This window comes from Epinephelus lanceolatus, chromosome 17 (genome assembly GCF_041903045.1).
Source record: "Epinephelus lanceolatus isolate andai-2023 chromosome 17, ASM4190304v1, whole genome shotgun sequence".
In the NCBI taxonomy this organism is placed as follows: Eukaryota; Metazoa; Chordata; class Actinopteri; order Perciformes; family Serranidae; genus Epinephelus; species Epinephelus lanceolatus.
The window spans coordinates 16,523,013-16,545,541 of record NC_135750.1 but is presented as its reverse complement, the minus strand read 5'-3'; the positions used below and the strand labels follow the sequence as shown (position 1 = coordinate 16,545,541).

The 22,529-nt window shown below is 40.8% G+C and overlaps 1 protein-coding gene across 1 annotated transcript; it reads right to left on the bottom strand.

Moving 5' to 3' along the window:
- Positions 1-1,821: 1,821 nt before the first annotated feature.
- Positions 1,822-22,471, bottom strand: pibf1 (progesterone immunomodulatory binding factor 1). Its single transcript, XM_033613526.2, has 18 exons — positions 21,746-22,471; positions 21,457-21,557; positions 20,012-20,210; positions 19,801-19,920; positions 18,608-18,741; positions 18,070-18,178; positions 17,790-17,909; positions 17,628-17,689; positions 17,308-17,433; positions 16,899-16,997; positions 11,793-11,958; positions 9,847-9,997; positions 9,396-9,486; positions 8,932-9,034; positions 6,415-6,545; positions 4,552-4,636; positions 2,682-2,861; positions 1,822-2,380 (listed from the first exon to the last, which is right to left on the bottom strand). Exons 1-18 carry the CDS (start codon positions 22,010-22,012, stop codon positions 2,327-2,329), a joined length of 2,298 nt encoding a protein of 765 aa, XP_033469417.1. The 5' UTR covers positions 22,013-22,471; the 3' UTR covers positions 1,822-2,326.
- Positions 22,472-22,529: the final 58 nt, after the last annotated feature.

Below are 22,529 nucleotides of genomic sequence, written 5' to 3'. Positions count from 1 at the left end.
GCACACCTTGGTTGTAACCAGTGGTTATTTGAGTTACTGTTGCCTTTCTATCATCTTGAACCAGTCTGGCCATTCTCCTCTGACCTCTGGCATCAACAAGGCATTTTCACCCAGAGAACTGCTGCTCACTGGATATTTTCTTTTTCCGACCATCCTCTGTAAACCCTAGAGATGGTTGTGCGTGAAAATCCCAGTAGATCGGCAGTTACGTTTATCCCGGGGTGTCAAACTCAATTTAGTTCATGGGTTACATAAATAATAAAACCAGTGAATAATAACCTATAACCAGGGTTGGAAATTAACTTATTTATCAACCTGCCACTGTGGCTAGTGGATTCCAAAATCTACCAATAGCCTACCATAGTTTTTAGGCTGGTGAGCAAATCTAGCAGCCACTTGCATATTTTACTGGCATTTGTTTCCTTTAAGTGCATTCTGAAAATGTTCATCCATTTACTAAAGAGGATGAACAGCCTTACATTTCTTCAGAAAAATATTTTTTAACAGTTCAACAGTCTCAGTTTTTCCACATTTAGTCAGTCAACTACTCACTGTCATTACGTGTGTGTGTTTCCATTTATTTCCACTCCTGTGTAGTAACGCTGACATCACCACACCACACCACACTAAAGTGGAAGCTACTGAGGAAGGCAGGTGAAGTTATATCCTGCCTTACAGACCTTTTACAAAGCTAAATTTTTGGCAGCGCCTTAGCGATATGGTTTGACCAGTATGTTTTAAGATAAGACTGATAGGGAGTCTTTTGTAGTGAAGCTGCTGACTGGCAATATTTTGCACAAGGTTCAATATCTTTTCGAAAAAGAAGAAGCGGATATACTTTATTAATCCCTTAGGGAAATTAATTTTTTTCCCTCTGTTGTCATCCACACACACGCACACAAACAGGATCTATACATGCATTAGATGAAGTGATGTGAGGGGGCTGCCCACTGACAGGCACCCTGAGCAGTTGGGGGTTTGGTGCTTAGCTGAAGGGAGCCTCAGCAGTGCCCAGGGGACACACTGGCACCTCTCCAGCTATCAGTCCCAGTAAAGACTTGAGCTGGTGACCCTCCAGTTCCCAACCAAAGTCCCTATGGACTGAGCTACTGCCACCACAATAACGAGTCATTGTTTTTGTCTGGTCAGGGTGGTACATGAAGTAGGCTGCTCACGATTTAAACTTGGAATCTCTTGGTCTTTGAATCCTTTGGGGAGGCGGTTCTGGCCCGCCAGAACCCCAGTTTACCCCTAGTTTATTCATTTGCAAATACCATACACCTGTCTAGCACAAATTTGCATTTTAAATTCTGTTATATTTTATCCCTTTATTTTATGTCCAAGATTCTCTCATTTTTTTTGCCTGATATCTAAGATTTTCATTGCCAACGACTGCTTCTCTGTAACCGTTTTGCATATGGCAATAAATAAATAACATGAAACTTGAAACTTCTGTCATTCTGTACTTACTCACAGAAAACATAATTCAACATTTTTTCACAGGTTGAACAGCACTTCTAGTGACAAGTAAACTGAGCTTCATATGCAAAATTTGGAGGCGTACCCATTTAATATGTGATAGCGAGGTTTTTTTTTTAATATAATTTATTATAACAGGGCACCCTTACACTGTGTAATCACACTTAAATACACATTTAATTCTGGAAAATACCATCTGGACTCATATTTCAGTTTATACAAAGAATCAATAGCTCATACAGGTTTATTTTTTAGCATATTATAATAAATTTCATGTTCTAGCTGTTTCCTGTAACAGGAAAAGAAAGTGGTGTATTGTATGCTCAAGAAAAGAGACAAAACAGCTTTTAAGCCGTCCTCTGGTCGAGTTTAATACGACACCGATAAGAACATGGTCTGAAATGATAAAGGTATGTCCACTATATCTATATTTAAACCCAAAGGAGCCTCGGCTCGTGCGAATCCCAGGCTAAGGTTCCTGCAATGCTGTTTGTCTGCAGTCACCAGTATCTGCAAACCTGGAAAAGATGAGGAATAATGATAGACAGACCTAATAAAATACACCACTGCCAAGAAAGAGGAATTTTTGGGCAGTCAGTTAGCTTGGAATGTGTACCCTGTGGAAGGTAATACCTCTGGTTTTGGACCAGTACGCAGGGAATTTTCTGAACAATATGTAACCAAGGATGAGAACAACAAAACACTCGGACACTAGAAACGGTTTCTGCTTTTGTATCTCAAGTCAAAAAGAAGTGCAAGTTACAAGTTTAATAAACAAAAGCCTTGATAAAACATAAGATTGTTAAAACCCTGAGAGACAAGCACCAGCGGTAACAGAAATAAACATTCATTTTGGTTTCTGCTTTATCTTTTGGTACCAATCGGGAACTTCCTTATTGGTCTGCAAATGAAAGAAAGAGAGAGAAAAATGATTGTTAGAAAGTATTAGACGCATGCCAGCAGAAGCTCTTGTTTGGATTCTTAACATATTCTCATCTATTTAACTTCCTCATGATTCAAAGATTAATACTACCGCATATCTTTGCTCAGCTGACTGCAGTGACACGTTCAAATGAAACTAAACAACAAAAAGACAATTAATCATTTCCTGTCACCCTCTAGATCTCCTTTGTCTGAGCTTGAGTCCAGGCAGGTTAAGTTGGTGTGACTCATACAAGGGTGTTGCAAAGCCAGACACTTACAAACACAGTGGGTTTGGGTTTGTTTGGTGACTCTTCTTCTGTGGTCCTGTTGATACGTTTGGACTGGTGTTTTCCTGCGCCAGTGGCCCTGACGGCAGTTTTATCTGTTTCCAACAGGTTTAGCGCGTCTCCCTGTCTGGAGCGCATGCTGATCAGGACCTGCTTCATCACCGCTAACTCCTGGAGAATCACACGGGTCATGAAAATAGGGACGTGAAAACAAGGGTGAAATAATAAACAGGAATTTTTATGAGAAATAACGGGGAGTGTAGTGTCCAAAAGGCCAAAAATCTCAACTGAATCACTCTGTCTTTTAAACAGAAATTCAAACAGTGGTGAAATAAACCATCATATAATAATAAATATTTCGTATGATTGAAATAACTCAATACAAACGTGTCTTTTAAGGTAATATCTTTTCAAAATCCCGTGAAACATTTACTTTAAAATGTACATTTCAGGAATTTTTATTGCTGCTTTCCGATGACATGTTTGTCTGCTTGAACTCCAACTATGGGACGACTTGCAATAATAAGCTCAACAAGCTCAAGGGTCTGCAGGGGTGGCAGCAGGGCAGAGGGGAGGACTCTGGGCCATTTCACGGTTCTATTTATCACCCCTGAGGACATGAGCCCTGGCATGTCACACACACACACACGAGCACGAGCACACACACACATACACAGGAACGCTCACGCACACTGGTGGCATCCCAAACAGCCAAGCTGAGGAACAGCTGTCTGTGACAGGGCACATACTTCATACAGCAAACGGCTGGCTCGAGGGGAACGCACTCCCACGCGCACGCACACACAAGCACACGCAATCTTGAAGGAAGCGTTGCAACACAGTGCAATAACTCGTCTGGGTATCAAAAGCCTGTTTGCTTTAAAGGATAAAAAGTTAAGCTGCAACAATTAGTTGATGAATGGAAAATTAATCAGTAACTCTTTTGATAATCGATCGATGATTTGTCTTTTTTCAGTGCAAAAATACCAAACATCTACTTTTTCAGCACTCTGAAAAGTGAGAACGTGTTGCTTTTCCTTGTCTTAAATTATAATCAAATTTTGTTTTGCCCTGATGTCACCATTTTGGGAAATTTTGACAGACTTTTTTTCAAATTTGCTGATGTTTCATAGACCCAACTATGAATTGAAAGATTAATCAATGATGGTTTCAGCCATACTAAAATATGTTTTCAAATTGTGCTACAGTTTAAAAAGTGAAGAGGCATTACTGGTGCGTTTCCACAGAAGCCACCCTGACATCACCAACTGGTTTGTGGACTCCCATTTTGAAGCCTTGAGTTTGGCCTTTTGGGTATCGCCACCTTAGATTTTTGGAGCCAGAAGTGACCTTAGGTGACCATATTTGGACGAGAGAGTGGAGCTGTGGAGGAGCGAGGGGTGGATCTAACTGAGAACCAGAGGTGATGCCTAGCAGACACGTAGAATTTAAACAGGTGAGTTTAAAAATTCACCCAAGTGCAGTTGTTATGAACGGGGAAATTAGCTGTGAGGACCAAACTGTTTTTGTACCAGGCTGTAAACATGTTTATTTCAGCTGTAAAGTTGGACATTTTAACATGGGGGTCCACAGGAATTGACATGCTCTTAGAGCCAGCCTCAAGTGGCCATTCAAGGAACTGCAGTTTTTGCCATTTCGTGTTGGCTTCATTTTTCAGCCCTGGAGATTGCTGCTTAGTTAGCACCCAGGTTAGCAGTTATAGCATCAGCGGCATTGCTCTGACCTTGCTGCAACATGGCATTTTACTAATAAAGGTTTGGCTGGAATTTCCTGTTGCTCACCATTTTCAAACAGGTTGTCACAGCTACATATAATCATAGTGGAAAACCTCAGATAGTACCTCTCGATGGTTGAGGAGTCGCTCCAGATCGGCGGCCATGTTGTTTTTCACCTGTTGCAGTGCAGTCCGTTCTTTCCTCAGAGAACTGGGGTTACACCCAAAAACAGGCAGAAAGAGAGCAGATCTTTGATTAAGACAAAAACATTATTGTACCTACCACATGTTATAAATTTATTATCCTGTGTCATGTGAAACTTGCTGGACAAGTTAGTCCTGTGAATCACAGTTTGGATGTTGATAAGATTCTTTAAAGGTGGAGTCTTTAAAGTGCCATTCTGGAGTAAGAGTTATTATTTGGACTCGACACCAAAACATGTACACCCCTCCCATCACTGTTCATTCAGAAGCTCCTAAGTCTTCTCTTTATACATCCATTGCCTTTCTAACGTCCTGTGCACAAACATGAATGCCCCCTGTTGCTAACTGGCCTGATCAGTATTGTATGGTTTGGGCCAAGCTGCTTTCTATGTTTTCCATTAACAGACTCAGGGCTGTGCATGAACACTGGATTTTTTCTCAGTGCACACACAGAGCTGTAAGGAGATATATATTTGCTGAACTTGCGCAAATGTGTATTTAATTAGAATCACAGACTGCACCTTTAAGGCAGGACGTTGTAAGATTGTAGAAACAGCGTACTATACTGTATAAAGTAGATGTCTAATGTTAAATAGAAAGAGTTTCATTCAGCTTTAGTGCAGGGTCGAGTAAGGATCAACACAGGATCCAGTTTGAAGGTGTGGTGTACATTAAAATTATATGTTGCCTCATGTTTGTGACTGTGTACTGAAGTATAGCTGAGGGGGTAAAAAATGTTGGACTATAAAGCAATCAGTCTAAATGGCAGCAGTTTGGTTCACTAGCACTGGGAGTATAAATCACTGGTATAAAAAAATCAACAGCCAAATAATAAATTAAATACATGAGTCATGCATTTCTAAAATATACTAAATAATAAATTGCCTTTTCTCCTTTTCTTTTTTACACGTTTCTTCTATCTCATGAGCTGAACTCTCTGCAGTACTATCCAAGTGTTCTTTCCCGGGGCTGTGAAACATACAAGCAGGAGCTTGTGATGTCGAAAACTTTAAAGAAAATCATCTTGCAAATCTTGAAACAGCGGCTTGGTAGCTTCACCATTGAGAACACTGAGAACTCTGGACAAAAGAGTTCAACTTGGGTCTCACAGCCTGAGATTTGCCTCTGCTGAGACACTCTTGTTAGCCGAATTGAGCTTAGTTAATTTTGATTATTGCCCCCAAAAAACCCCTGTGAATACAGTTAATACAGAGAGACTGCAAACATTGAGTGAGAATCTGTGTCTCTGCTGTTAAACAGACAGCACTGCCACAGGAAGACTTCAATATCTCTGTCAAATGGGGAGGTTTGAGAGGCTTAAAGGGATTTTAAAGGATTTTTTTTTCGCTCTGCTGCTTGCCCCAGGTGAGCGCTCAGCAAGAGAAAACCTGCCGTCTCTCAGTTTGCATGTTTCTTATATGGAGGGGGACAGGGGAGATTTCCAGTAGATCAGTGTCAGGTAGCTATAAGTGCGCTGATGTGAAACACTCACTTATAGACAAACTCATGCACGCATTCAGCTTTGCACGAAGACAAAATGAGGTAGGTGCAAGAGGGACAAATGAGGACAAAGGGAGATAGAGACGCCCAAGGGAAGGGAGGTATGGCTTGCTGCAATGAGTAAATTACAAGGTACGAAATGTAACTAATGAAATTAACAAAGACATAGCTTGGCAAACAGGACAGAAAGCCTAATCACTTTCAATTAAAAAAAGGTCATGTTTTCTTTTTTTAGTTCACTTCCTCCTTGTGTACTGTTTGTGAGGGTGTGTTCTGTACATGTACCTGACTTCGTCCTCAAGCGCAGTGAGACGTTCCTTTTGCGTGCTGATCTGTGCATCCCTCTGTCTCACCGTCTCAATCAGGTAGCTATAGGGCTGCTGAGTCTGCTGTAACAGCTGGTTGGCTGCCAACAACTGGGGAAAAACACACATGCGTGCACACTGGGGCAATCATAAAAACGATTACTTCACCTACACAATGTCAGGGTCGACTAAGGTTATTGTTTTCCCTAGACTCAGGTCCTGCATTTCTCCACAATCACGTATGATGCAAAAAGAGCTAAACGTCTGCCCTCCTGATAATTATGCAGGGCTGCCCCCTAACAAGAGAGATTCAGAGATTCAAATCAGCAGTCGAAGACCCCTCAGTCGACTCAGATTCCTGCCAGCAGTCTTTTTTTTTTTTGTCAGTATACTTCTGAAGACATTTTGGTCCCCAGATTAAGCTGCAGAGTAAGTGCTCCTCATTTTCAAGCTGCTTTTTTGGTACAGGCAGCTGCAGACACAGAGGCAGCTGCCTGGCAGAGGAGTGGCTTTGCCCAGTCACGCTCTGAGATCATGTTATCTTCTGCCTTCTGCTTAGAAGCGGTGAATTTACAGCTCGCAGCAACTCAATACAACACAATCTCCAGCTTTTGTTTGATATTTAAATTGGCAAAAAAATCTGTTGCACATTTCTGATCCGTCGTTAGTGTAATTAGCTTGTTAACTATATTACGTGAATGTCACTGTCACTGATCATCCTGCTGAACCCCTTTCAAATTCTATTTTTGGGGGGGGGGGGGGGGGGGGGGCTGTTGAGTTTTACAAAATAATTTTGGGCGCTCCACAAGCTGAATGCTATCTAGTCTCATTATTATTATTAAAAATATGTTCTTTTGATTTGAGGCTGAACTGTCCCTTTAAGGAATATTTCCGCTTTGCAACTGTCTTCACGTGTTGGTTAATATTATAAAACAGAGCAATTCTATCTGATATTTATGAATCACTCTTTCGCAACAACCACAGCCAAGACTTCCTTATCTGTGACAGCAGCCTAGAGAGCCCATAAATGTGAGTATTTATGAAGGCGTATCTAAGTTGTAGCATTTTTATTAAAAGTAGCAGTATTACGACATAAAGTGGAAACGCAGTGCAAAAATTCATAATCTTGAAAACGTCTTTCTTGAAATTATGGTCAGAAAAATTCCTTTATGGTGTTTTGATGCACTCTTATATAAGAGTTTCAATGTACTGTGTGTATTATTGTATTACTCAGTCAGTATTGTGCTTAAAATCTGTGAAACAATAGATAAAATTAGGTTGTTACTCATTAAGCCACTTTTACAGTCAGTCAGTAGTGAGTAGAACTGGGTGGGAGGGGAAGGACAATAGTCACTTAGTCAGGGCATCTGTGTGGGTGGTTAAGTGGTTAACACCCTTTCTCGTGAATAAAAAGTATAATTTTTCACCCTTTCCTTTCATGCTCGATGAATTATGAGGCATTCCAGACGAGTGCCAGTCAGTCACACCTGACAGTTGAATGGCTCGGCTTATTTAGTCTCAAACCTGCCCGGCCTCCTGAGTCCAGCTTGCACAATCTCCCCTCTCATTGAGATTAAAATAAGGAGTAAGAAGAAAGCGAGCACACTGGCTGCCAGAGCTGTCGTTCTCATCATTTTAAACCCTATTGGATGATTTTTCAGCATCAGTGCACGAGTAGTAGACATGTGACTATATACAAATACACCCCGAATGAAAGCCTGAGCGTTGCACACACATGCACATGAAGTGCCAAACACAACAAAAGCCTCAATGATTGGTGTGGTGACTTGGGAGAGTGAAGAGCATGGCCGTCATGGTTTTTTGGCACTGTTTCCCTGCTGTGTCAACAAGCGTGACAGGTACTAGACAAATGTCTTCTTCTTCACATACAAAGTCTGCGGTGTCTGCTGTCTGGTCTCAAACAACCTGTCATTCTACTGGCACGCCATTAAAAGCAGATTTAAAGAATTGGCAGGACCATTGTTACACTTGAACCCAAGTTTGAAAAAGAAAAGGCAGAGGATACTCTCGTTACAGAATCCTGAAGTGCATTTGATGATACATGTGACCGACCTCACAAGCTGCTACATTCTTTTTTTGTTCACGTTGCAGAGTCAGTCTTTAAGAGAGTGATTAGATGTGCTCTCGCCATTGACTTTCACAGCTGAGTGTCGTGCGATGGTGTGAGGAGGTAAATGGAGGATGATGAGAGAGGAGCCGCCGATCTTGGCTCTGTGATAATGACTGTTATGTCATCACAGAGATGTAGAAATAAGCTGGAATAAATCATATGGCTTTGATAGAGGCTACGGAATAACCATAATCTGAGCCGCTGTAGGAGATTTGTGATAGGGGGAAAACAAGTGTTGCAGGTACGGACTTGCAGCACTTTTCAATTTGGTTTATAGACATTCAATTAAATGTTAACCCATTAATGACGGTCCCAGGGCAGACACATACCAGAATTTTCTCTGTGTGTGTGTGTGTGTGTGTTTACCTCCTCAGATATCTGTCCTGTCTGTGATTTGTGTCTGTCCAGCTCTCTCCTCAGTGATGTGTTCTGCCTCTCGAGCTGCAGCACCCTGCGGGCCAGGTGAACGCTGCACAGCACACAAACAGTTTTGGAAATTCCAAAACATGACAACACCAGCAAGTCTACACTAGTGTGTACTTCCAAAGTTGTTTACCCTACAGTCGATGCAACCGCAACAGTTGGGATCAATTTGAGTTTTTGGCTGCAACATGGATGCTTCAAATCAAAGATGAAGTGTGGAGTAAAATGCGAGTGTATTTCATGTGTCATTTTTAGGAACAAAAACAAGCACACAAACACTACAACCAAATGATTATTGGCAGAAATCCAAGATCTGCCTGACCATGCTCGTTTCTTAATAAATACAGTGTATTTAGGAAAAGGCATGTGTCCTATCCTTTGAATGTGAAGCGTATCATGTGTTGTACCTCTGTTTTAATCGCCTCTTGGCTGTTGTGGGAACGTTGGCACCGTAGCCATATGAGAACAGAACTCTCTCTGCCTCCTCTTCATTCTCAACTGGCAACAGACAGAAACACAAATACCATCTGTACATCTCCAGGACGGTCATGATGATGATGTGGCAGAGACCAGCCTGTAGTAAAATCCTGTTGTTTCACACAACATCTGTCTGTTTATCTAAACTTCTGTTCCACCCACTGTCACAAGGCCGTCAATTACAGCTCCAAAATAACAATTACACATTTTCAAATTACTGTTACCTTCATCTTAATCCAGTATGACACTATCTCTTAATATAATTTCATACATTCTCTGACGCCAGACCAAGGCATTTGAAGGAGCAAGTGCGTACTTGTTTGTGCTTCTATCTTTCTGACCTCACAGTAATGTGTGTAATGTAATGAGTACGGTTTTTACTTTCGGCAGCCTGCATGGTGACTTGGTCCAACTCTTGCTCGAGCTTTTCGTACGTCTCCAGGCGAGACGCCTGCTCGGCATTCTGAGCTCGCAGCTCCGCCAGCCGCTTCTCTGATGACGTCTGCAGCCTGTAAAACTCCTGGGTCAGGAGCTGTGTGACGGGAGGAGAGGAGGGAGGGTAAAGGAGGGGAGATTTGGGAGATAGAGAGCAAACAACGGTAATTTCAGTGTTGTTTTAATTGTACAGGATGATGTCTCTGAGGAATAAAGATAATATAAATGTCAGTGTATTGAAATAACAGATAATGGATTCAAATCTTTTTCTTTTCTATTCAATACATTATTACATTACAGTATTTGCCAGCTGGAATTAAATAAAAATGTTCTCAATTTTCCAGGCAATTTGTATGATTAAAATGTTTTCATTTCATTCACACTGAAACTCAATAAAACTGCCCTGCTTCCATTGTAAATGTGAACATTTACATTGTACATTTATGTGTACATTTACCAATAATTATTATTATACATGTTTCTATGTACGGTGTGTTGTTGTTTCCACTTTGGAAAAAATGTTTTTAGTAATGCTTCCAAGTGCTGTTCTCTGGGATTTTTGTGTCATAGTACGCCTTTGAGTCCTTGTGCTTTTAAATTCCTAATAAAAATCAAATCCAAGCATGAACAAAAACATTCACAGAGACAGAGAGAAGTGAAAGGAGAAAAAAAGGAGAGGAAAAAAATCTAAATGAAAGGACTTCTCTTCCAAAACCAGCTTTAAACCTCACTATTATACAGAACTGGAACAAAATCAAAGCTAAATAACAAACTCCAATGTCAAAACCTAAACTAGCTCTTCATTCATTGTCTGTAAAAAGAGAAAAGATCCTCATCTTTCCTTCTTCCCCTCTATGATCATGTGCAATGCATGGTCTCATCGTGCGTGTCCCTCTGGCAAGAAGGACAGGGTTAAACACAGGTGAAGAGGTGGACCTCAGCTAAGTGCATCCAGACATCAAGAACAATCTGCACTCAATTAACTTCTTGTATAAATGGGTGTGCTACAGTGAACAGAGATAAGAACGGAGCCACCGGACCAATGCACAAAGATGGGATAGACATATTCCTGAGAGTGGAAAATTAATCTGAAAGTACAGTGGATGGACTCCTCCCTAAATGAACAGAACAGGGATTTAATGATTTATGCATCGGTTGTGCATTTTTGGTCGAATCATTCATATGATGTTTGCACCAAGTAAGAACGTTATTTCTGTTTTTTCCTTGCTTTCACAATGTTAATGAAGAGCAATGAGACTTTTAAGAAACGCTCATGGAAATTATTGTTCCTAGACTGCCTTTTCCTACTTATGTTTCTATTCTTAGATTTTATGCCTCTTTTATTTAAATTTATTTAAGAGAAAAGACAAAAAATGAAAGAATTAAATGATTATACCATCTAAATCTTTCATTTTTTCCTTCTCTCTTTTTAATTTGCTTATTTTTTTATACTGTTCCCATCCCATAATACAATCCTACATCTTTTCTATTATCTATTTTATATCTGTGAATATACATTAATGTATTTTTGTATTTTTTTCTTTCATATAAGTGGAAATAAGAATTGGCAAACATAATAATTTTTTTAGCTCAATAAAAATATTTTAAATAATTATCTTTAAATCTGTGCACAGTTATATTGATTAGTGCTGAAAAAGTCAGCTAAAAATATTGAATTTTAATGAACAAAGAGGGACTACTGAATCTAAAATGGCTGAGGCACACTTACACAGTGTTTGTTTATTATTTAATATCTATTTAAATTTCAAATTAAGGAGTAAATGTTATCTGGCTGAAATCATGACAGGGAAAGGCACGCAGAAGTTAAGAGTGTGCTACTGGGTATACTGCTGTCATGCAACAAGTGAAACATCTTCTACTGTTTAGAATACCTCCAGTTTCTTCTGCTGTTTCTCACACTCCACCTGGCACTGCGCCAGGGCCTTAGCCGTCTCGTCCTTGACCATCTGAGCGCGCTCAGCTTCGAAGGAGTGCAGCTTGGCCTGGTTGGACAGTTCTGCTACCCGGCTATCAGTACCCAGCTGGAGCTGACGAAACCTGCATAGATGGAGACACACAGGTAGATTATAGGTGTGTTGTGGGGTAATGTGTTTTGGCGCTGACAGATAGAGAAGGTAAACTCTGCTCTGGGCTCCCTGGTTGAGCTCAGGCATGCCTGGTGGTTTCAAACAAATGTTGCAACGTCTTCCCCCATATAGATACAAAGACATTTAGTGAGAATTTGCAGGATAACATGTTTATTTGGAAACTGGCAAGGAAGTGACTATTTAGCATGCCTTGCGCAATTAACGATTTTTATGTTGAGGTTTTATGTTCAAATTGTTGTGTGGTACCTGACAGCGCTACGCCGAGTCACCGGGCAGGAAGGCAGGTCTTAAATCATTTGGTTGCAGAAGAGTATTTCTCAATGACGCTCGCAGCAATGTTTGGCCTTGTTTGATCCTTCATTAATGGGGTTGGCAGCCAGAGAAACATGTTGTGTTTAGTAAGCAGGGAGAAGAAAGACAGCAGTTTCAGTTTTCAGATGAGACAATTCTGCATCGAGTCGAAGCCTTGTAACATTTATATGTGCAGATGGGAAAGCTTGTGCACAACAGAGATAACATTGATCCAACCTTCTAATGTCAATCCCAAAATTGCAAAAGCACAAGATGAGCATGGTCGGTGGTTGGTAATTTTAATAAAAGATCGATCTTTTAAGTTGTTCATAAGGCAGCAAAACATTTGTTAATTCCACCTTTTTCATTTTAAATTGAGTGTCACTGGGTTTCAGACTATAGTTTGGATGAAAACAGCTTTTCAAGGACATCACTTTATGCTCTGGGAAATTATGATGGGCCTTGTCATTATTTTCAGATCTTTCATAGACACAGCAATTAAATGATTAATCGAAAAAATAATCAGTGGATCGACAGGAGGTGAAAACAATCATTTGCTGCAGCCCTAAAGTAAAAAAACAAAGACAGGCAACGGTTTTCGAGTCCAGTGCTCTTCCTCAGGCAGCTTCCAAGCACCAACACACAGACTATTAAACCACGGAGGTTGGTTGGATAATATTAATAACTCTCGATTACAGCTGACCTGATAGGATTTCATCATCCATAGAGCGCAGGCCTGAGCTGTGTGCTCACGGTGACAGACGTGTACACATGGCCGACATTTCAGGCCTTCTTTTATTAATGGCGGCTGCAATCTAGATGCAAAGAGGAAAAATGTTTTTTAAAAATTTAAACTCACTTCACCACAGGGGTGTAGTGAGCCTTTCTCTCTACTTTTAAATGGCAATTTTAATGGCAATATTTGCAGCTGCAGTAGGTGAGAGCACCTGACTCTGGGGCTCCCTGAGGCAAATTTCATCACGACATGTTTACGTCTGCTCGAGAGGTGAAAATGGAAAACTCTACTCAATATGTTGTCTATGTGTCCGACAAGTTGATCGCCGTAACTGGCCTGTTAGCCAGCATTCTGAAATAGAGCGCTGAGATTCAAGCCGGCCTTCTATGCTACAATCATCTGACGCCATTTCAAGCTTGTCCGCCTCATTCTTTGCCCCAAAAATAGGGGCATGCGTGGGGTTAGGGGTTAAGGGCTTGTGGCTAGCATCTGTCGTTGCTGGCTTGCGATGCGACGCAGAGAGGGAATGTGATCGCGGCAGAGAAAGAGAGAGAGAGTGCAAGGGAGAGTGAAGTGTGTGTGTGTGTGTGTGTGTGTGTGTGTGTGTGTGTGTGTGTATGGAAAGACCAACAGCTGGTGGTTTGGATCTAGAGAAATGACTGGTATGTAGTAGTAACCCAGAACAGGGACACCACTACTACTGCTGCTGCTGCTGCTGCTGTGTGCGTGCTTCTCTCTCTGTCTGCCTGGTGCAGATAAAATATTGTAAAATAGAGTTTAAATTAAATAATGCTCCTAACTACTGAAATATGAGGAAAATAAGACATGTTGTGGAGACCAGTGTCAGAAATTAGCAAGGGCCACGGGCCATTTGGCCCGCAATTTATCCAAGAATGCCCCCAAAAGCCATGTTCCGGGGGCCAAAATTGCCCCCAAGTTTTTGAAACAACTATATGTATTTATATTTTTAACAGTATTACAATCTGACATTAAAGTATAATTTTATTTTCATTAAATTAATTTACCGTCACGTCTACAACTCATTTTCCAGACATAATCAACAAGATTGCACTGATTACGTGAGAGTAATCTGACAGAGAAGGGGAGGGGGCTTTGCTGTACCATAAGTATAAACTAACCATTTCTTGGGTGATCTGTGTCTACACAGTGAAAAATTAATGAAAAATTAAGGTAGAATGAATGTTAAATTTTAAATTAACTTACTTCCAGGATTGCACTTACTTCCAGGATTGCAACTTACTTCCAGGATTGCATTACTATAAATTCCTTGCATTGCAAGGAATTTATAGTAATTTGGCCTTTTTAACAGTAAAAGTAACTGTAATGTGGTGAAACATTAGTACTGCTATCAGTAGATTAATGGTTAAATCATCACATTTAAACTGGTTGAATTATAGGAAATCTGAGTGATATCTTGCAACCATAACTTTATGTAACCCATTATTTATTTCATTTATAGTGGTTTCTACTGAAGAGTGAAGACAGTATCTTAGTTGGTTTTGCTTTTCATGTGCTTATTGTTAGAACATAATTACAATTTTTTGATGGCCCCCAAACATTTCGAAAATGCCCCCATTTTTTAGACCGTGGGGGCCAAAATTGCCCCCAAAATATTTTGTTAATTTCATACCCTGGTGGAGACATATTTTTCTACATAATTCCTTTCAGTGCTCCAAATTGTGTGTGACTAGAAAAATTAAATGCAAATACACATCATCAGGAATATAGCATGAAAACAGGACACGCTGTTTGAAAGGCTGACGGAAGGGGGACTTAAAATATGTGTGTGCATGTGTGTGTGTGTGTGTGTGTGTGTGTGTGTGTGTGTGTGTGTGTAGCAGGGCTCACAATGTGTCTGTTGCAATTTCCATGCAAGATTTGAAACTTCCTGCAAGGCCATGACCCAGAGGCACCTTCTGAGGCTATACTGAGACGGGCATTGTTGCCTGCGGCGGAGACGCTGACCAGCAACTTGGATATGAATCACTGCGAGGATGTTTGGAAATGGGAAATGACTAAAAAGCAGCATTAAATACAAACAAAGACGGAAATAAAAACAAAACAAAAAAGCATTAGCTTTGCCAAGAGCAAGATAAAAGAAGTCTAAAGAAGCTATTTAAAATCATCCTCCACAGTTTAAGGAGATTTCCTCAGCCTCTAAATAGTCTTCAGTACCGTACAGTACCTTGTCTCTCTCTTTGTATTTAACCCGCGCTGTAAGTATTTCACTCCCGAGAGGCAGGCAGCCAGGCCAGTGACACCAGATGCTATGAAACTGACCTCTAGTGACCTCTGACCTCCTTGTAACCTCCTGACCCCACAGTTACAGCAAAGCATTCATGTGATCTTCAGTAAGAGACAGGGAATCACAGCCGACAAAGGCCTGCCTCTCCCACGACATGCGCTAATGACAGGCTGCCACTGGCTCACACATGAGCATCAGAGCAACAACAAGCTCCCAACTTTCAGGGAAATACAGCAGAACGCAAACTGAAGATGAGTTTATAACAAATCATAGCTTGGCTTTGGCAACTCCCAATCACAACTAGCTCACACTACAAAGAGGTGGCGTGATGTGGTTCACGACCTCATATTTCAAATTCACACCATGTTGCTTGACAACAAAAAAACTGTACTAACTTGTCCGAGCTTTCTTGACAGTCTAACAGTCTAACAGTCGCCCTCCGGTGAAGTTCCTTAACCTTTCCTGATAAACGGTTTAATTAGAGAGCATCCAGGAAGTGACCTACATTTATGGGCAGCAGCTGGAGTTGTGTTTTAACTCCTAAAAGGTCAGTGGAGCTGTGGAGCGTGGCGATGGTTGCAAAAATGCCAAATCAGGTCTTAATTATTTATTCACCAAAGTATCTAAAAGCAACAAGTGCAGGTGGCTGCTGAGGATTTAAGAGATAGTGAAAACTGAGACGTTCAACCAGACAATTATGTGAAGTGAAAATATTTTACATAAAAAATGCATGTATATTTGTCAAAAGGCAGCTTTTACAGTATATTTTTTTTACCGTCTCCTGCTCATTAAAGGGTTAGTTCACCCAAATAATGATACAAGAGACTATGCAGATGGGTTTTAATATTATTTATACAGGCTTTCATGTGTTTGTTTTTGGTCATTGCATTTTGAATTTGAATTTTATTAGCACACAAGATGTGATTAAAAACAAGTATATGAAAATAAAAATGGCAGGGACTGTGCAGGAGAGCTGAGAAATCATCAATGAAACAGACACATACACATAAGACATAAACATAACTAATACATTAACTATGGCACAGGTGTTTTTTCATATTACATTTAAATGAGAGTAATGATGGACAGGTTTTAATGAAGTGAGGGCTGTTGTTCCAGAGTAATTGTCTGCTGTATTTCAAAGCATATTGTGCAAGTGTTGTGCGGCAACAGTGAAGATAAATATCATCTGCTCGTCTTATTGAATATGAACAGACATCAGAGTTCGTTGGGAGAAAGTTGTGAAATACATCTGGTGAGCTGTGCTTTTGAAACATACAGTTACACACAAAAATTATTTGTTTGATAAATGTTAATGTTAAAAATTTTCATTGTCCCAAGATAAAGACGCTGAATGGAATTTCCTTTATGATAACCAAATGCAATTAATCTGTAAAGCTTTTTACCACTGGAGATGAGTGAGGAAATGTTTTTGTTGTCATTGTCGTCTTTAAAATTTACTGTCTGAGTTGTCGTCATAAAAGAAAAATAAAGAATAAAAATGGAAACTAAAGTAACTGTCAATGTTCAGTGTATACGAACGCTGGGGAGACTTCAGTATCAAATCTTTATGTGTTTAATGAATCGTAAAACTCACTGTTCCAGCAGTTGGTCATATCTGGACTGAGTATCTCTCTCCGCAGCAACGGCTCTGTCCTTCTCCAGCACCGCATTGTCTCTTGCCTCACGCAAGTTCCTGGACAAAAACACATACACACACACACACACACACACAATACACAGTACAAAGGAATCAGCATGTTCTGTTATGATGTACATAATTTTAAAAAAACCTCTGAGGTTAGTATTTCCTTTTATTTTGATGCTACTATGAAGTATGTGTGGTGATAGCTCTTCCTGTTCAGTTGCTGATTGTATGCTGTACACTTTATCAGACACATCTCCCTGTATTACCATTACAGGCTACACATGCAGTTGAGTGAGAATCAATGTAATGAGATAATTACTTCTGCTTTTATACACACAACACAAAAAACAACTGATACCTGTTTTCCCTCTCGTACATCTCCCTGGACGTTCTCTGCAGGTTGTCTATCTCCTGACTAGTTCTCAGCCTGATGTTCTCCAGCTCCTCTCTCAGCTTGGTCTCATATTCTGACTTATAGTGGTCTCTGTAGTTGGAAGAAGACGAAACAAAAACATGAATGCAGTTCTGGAAACATCATTTTCCCGAGACATTTTCTTCCTGTGGGTCAGATCAGAGGTGAAATGGACCAGATCATAATGTGGCTGATAAATGAAACCATCAGCGTCAGTGTTTTAGCACAGTTTAGGTCTCTCATGGTGTAAAACAGCTGAGTCTAACCTGGATGCTACGTATTTTTCGTAGGCGTTCTCCCTCGCCTTCTTAGTGTCTTCTAATTGCACCTGCACAACAGAATCAAGACGGGACAGCACATTAGAAGACTCCTTCACATTACTGAATGCCTGTTGTACTTAATGAGCCTCCTAGCTGATCAATATGGACCTGCAGCCTCTCCAGGCGGTCTTCCTCATGTGCACAGCGCACACTAAGCTCCATGTTCTGCCTGTGTAGGTACTCCTTGTCCTTTTGCAGGAGGGTGAGTGACTGCTGCAATGTCGCCACCTGGAGAGCAAAGAGAGAAAAACAAACAACTATTGCAGAACACTATACACTAGGAGAGATTCCAGCGAGTGTTATGCAGGAAAAAATGTATTTGTGTGTGTGTACATGTGTGTGTGTGTGTGTGTGTGTGTGTGTGTGTGTGTGTGTGTGTGTGAAGCACCTCTTTGCTGAGTGAGTCTCTTTCTCTGGTAACTGAAGTGTGAGTCAAGTCTAGTGTCTCAAATCTTCTCTTTAATTCCTTCAGATCTGACTCAAAGTTGTCACGCTCACTGAAAACCCAAGTGTTAAAGGTTAACATACATTTCATTTGCGATTTAAATATCCAGAATTTAAATATAGCAGGAAACTAGATGAGACTAAAGGTGTTCTGGAGCTTTGTTTTCATGGAGGAAAAAGAATCAGTCCCAACAAATGATAACCAGTATCAATTTGTGAGGTGATGCTCCCTTAAAACATCAAATAATAATTAATTAATGATACACACAACATTCAAAAATGTCTGCACAAACTGACTCGTGATTCTCCTTCATAAACCAAACATAAACGCATATGGCTGTTAGTATTATTTCAAGCGCTACCTCCAGTCTTCAAAAACTGCAGCCTTCAGGAGGAGTCAAAGGTAAACGGCTGACCCCTCATCATCAATAAACAGGTCTACAGAGGAGTCACCTCTTCTGTTCTGTCACATAAACACACACCGTTTGATGACAGGGTAGTTGTCTCTGCGATAGTCCCCTTCTTGGATTTGCTGTTTGGTGTCGGCCAGCTCGAGGGTCAGTCTCTGGCTCCTCAACTCCAGCTCTGTACGTAGCCGCCGCTCCTCCTCATAGCTCTGCGGATACAAACACAGAGCAGACACTGAGGTCACACGGAGTATCCATATTGATAGATATACCATGCAATAGGCAGGATTTTATTTTTGTCAGACTGGAATTCAGCAAGAATCTCTGTAGAGAAAATACCCATAAGCATCTTGCTCCATGCTGTCTGAGCAGTGTCACACAGTTCATGCAGATTCTCTAATAGCAAAGTCATGCAGTGAACATCACATACTCTTCTTGGAGCCATCTTGAGCTGATGAGTAATTTACCTGCTGGATGTATAAAAACTGCAACAAGGCTGAGCACCTGTTCAGTAACAATGTCTTGATACCCCGTGCATACCCCTGTCTCAAAGGGACTCATTCATTGTCATGTTATTTTTTATGCCAAATCCTTACCCTGCTTTCAGCATGTTGCATCGTTATCTCACCAACGTGTCATTTATGCCTACAGGGCGACTGCTGACAAGATCAGCTGTATGGCGTATTTTTTTTTTTGTGAACCACTCCACTCTTATTCTCAACACTGCAGGCTGTGAAAATTACCATGTCGAGGACTCTGCCGTGTGTAGCAGATGCAGAACAGGTTTCAGGTGGCTTAGATTGTCACTTAGTTTTAAAGGTAACTGAACCTCTTGACCCTCTCTGCATTCTTCACGTCTACACTTTTTAAATATGTGACTCAAAGCCTGGGGGGAGTGAGTGTTTGTTTAAAGCGTGTTTGCTCTTGAGGGTTTAAAGGCAGAAAAACAAAGGCAAAAATGCCGCCGATTGGTATTCTGGACTTATCTAATGTGTGTGCTCACAAACACGTGTAAGGTTATGAGCAGCCTTGTTGATATGCTGCACAAACAGGGATGTTTATTTGAACTTTACACAGCACACAGTCTACAATTTGAACAGGAATGAAAAAGAAATAAACAAAAAACGGTTGTAAAACACGAAGAATACAATAATGCATCAGTGAGATAAAATGCTAGAGTATCCTCAAACATATCATGTGAACTCCTACAGAAAGATGAGAGAATGCAACACAGAGGTGTAGCACAAACTTGTCTATGTGTGCCGTACCTCCATCAAAGCCTTCATCTGGGTCCTGTGTGTATCCAAGTCTTCAGTCAAACAGCCTCTCTTCACACTGAGCTCAGCCAGCTGAGCCCGCAGAGGAGTCACCACCTCGTAGAAACGCATCTAAAAACACAACACAAGGGAAACAGCCTCATCATGTACTGTATCATATCTTGTCTCTGTTTACCATCAGGGAGAGCTCCCCCATACTTACAGCTACGTATTCCTGTATGGAGATTTTGTCATCAGGGAGGTCGCGGAGCTCCTGGTACCTGTCCTGGGAGATGTCCAGATCCCTGAGAGACCTCCGCAGCTCTCCAGCCTTCTCACACAGCTGCCGGTTGGTCTCCTCTAGCTGCTGCTGCCTGAGCAGGATGGCCTCCATCTCCTGCTTACGTAGAGCCTGCTGCTTCCTGGTGATGACAATCTTTGTTAGCACGGTTTATATGGATAGGATAGGATTTCAGGCCTGAAATGCACAAAAAAATGGTATTTTATATGATATTTTATTTTGTAATTATTTTCGACAGATATTGAGACTGGGATGTTACTTGCAATTTTAGTGTGAATTGTAATTTTTGCATTTAATTTTTACCGAAAAAAATATAATGATAATGATGGTTTGATTTTTGCTGGGGCCTGTATCAAACAACTTACATCTGGAATATGATTTGTAAGCTGGTGCATCTCTGTAGCACTACAACACTTTATTTATAATGGTATTAAGGATGCACAATATTATCTGTACGTTATCGGTGTCAGCAGATATTGGCTATAAAATGAACTATCAGATTCAGTCAACATGCTTTTTCCTATTATGCACAATGAATGAATATTACATATACTGAAAAGTATTGTATTTCACGTCTCCATCATGATAAGAGTATGCATGTATAATTTGATGTTAATTCCACTACAGAAGAGACTTGATGATCACTAAAATAAGGTGGGGAAGAAATGGATACATCAATACTGGAAATAGTTATAGGCCAAATAAGTTATTATATATTGGCATGTTTATTTTTATTGTACAGCTTTACACTGATGGGGAGCTACCTTACTGACTTACCCCTTCTTATGGAGAAGGGGTGAGAATAAATAAGTCTGTACTTTCTCCCACTCCTTTTTGGACATGTAAATCAAATCATTATATGTTGTTTTCAGTTTCTATGCTACCTTTAGTAATCTGTTTTCTTATGTTTGTCTGCTACCGTATGGTTATTTTGTTTATTTGCTACTTGCATGTACGAAATAAACTACTACGAACTAACTCACTAACGATACATACCCGTGTGGGTTTTCATCATTTCTAGATCATCCTAAGTGTCATGAAAGCAGGGCAACACATTTTCTGTATACATTATTCTTTTTGGATCATTAGTTACTTACACACATAGATATTTCAGGATCTGCCTTCCTCAGCGTGTGTGTGTGTGTGTGTGTGTTATTACTTTAAAATTCTTAAAAATTAAAATATGTTAAATCAGAAACCATCTGCAAGTATGACTTCCTCAAACTGTGTACATGTGTCTAATTAGTTTTTGAACTTAAAGCCTTTTCAAGAGATGCAGATCATGACGTTTCTTTTTTGAATATTTATATACAGTTAAGAACAATCTAAAAAAACAGGTAAGGACTTTCTAAAAAACTTTCCCACACCTGTTCTCCTCTTGAGTGAGTTTCAGCTGGCTGTCCAGTCTCAGGGCCAAAACCTGTTTCTGATGTATAGCATCATTCAGCCTCTCCTCCAGCTCCTCGATCTGACATAACAAACACAAAGATGCATGGAAACAATTAGAGTATTATTACTGCAACAAAGTTACTGCTTCTGTCTGAATCAGATGAGCATAATATAGCTCCAACTTGAGCCTCTCCTAATGTGAGATAAAGGAGATAAGCAACACACCCACATGCACATTAACACCCTCCACCCTTCCCCCCCTCCTACCTTGGACATATGATCAGCCTTCATGTTGTCTATGATCAGGTTTTTCTGAGACAGCTCGATCTTCAGCAGCTGGACGCTGTGCAGCAGCTCCTTCCTCTCGATCAGCTGTCGGGTCACCTTCTGGGATCCGTCCCGCTGCTCGTCGGACGAGGAGATGTCCTCGGTGGTGGGCACGGTTGTCTCCAGGCTGATGTCCTCCGACTCCAGGTCCAGGGAGCTGGAGATGTTGGCTGTCCTCGGCCTCAGCTGTTGCTTCTTGGGAGGCATTTTGACTTGTTTTGGGAGCTGTTTTTGCTAGCAAGACGAGTTAGCCAGTTAAACTGTGGCGGAGATTAGGTGAGATTAGAAAAGTTTGGTAACAGACATCGCGATATGTGACTCTTTAACCGATGGCAAATCCCGACTGAGCCCAAGTCAAGCTAGCATACGCGTTGTTAAAAGCCTATTAATGTACTCATGTCTAAGAAAATAAGATTCACACCCCAATACAGCGTCAAAGTGACACCCCCGAGCCGCCAAGAGCACCCGGTGAGGTGTTATTATTTTAAGGGTCCCGCTCCGAGTCGCTTGCTAACCGCCAACGGTTCCACTACGACAGTCTAAGCGGCGTCGACTACAGTGCCCCCTGTGGTTATTCACCTGCACTACAACCAACGGCCGCTCGTCTGTAATACCTTACAACGCACAGCGCATGCAGTACCTCCCCCTAAACATAGGGGTCGCTACAGAATGAATTACTTCTTAATAACGCCGCCAACTGGTCCCTCTTCTGCCTTCTTCTGCT

Excerpts from the sequence above, each read along its gene's own strand:
- pibf1 (XM_033613526.2), bottom strand. The coding sequence starts at position 22,012 with ATGCCTCCCAAGAAGCAACAGCTGAGGCCGAGGACAGCCAACATCTCC. Across the intron at positions 21,558-21,745 it reads AGGCTGATCATATGTCCAAG|ATCGAGGAGCTGGAGGAGAG; the intron begins GTAGGAGGGGGG and ends TTGTTATGTCAG. Across the intron at positions 18,179-18,607 it reads AACTACCCTGTCATCAAACG|TGAGCGTGACAACTTTGAGT; the intron begins GTGTGTGTTTAT and ends TTGGGTTTTCAG.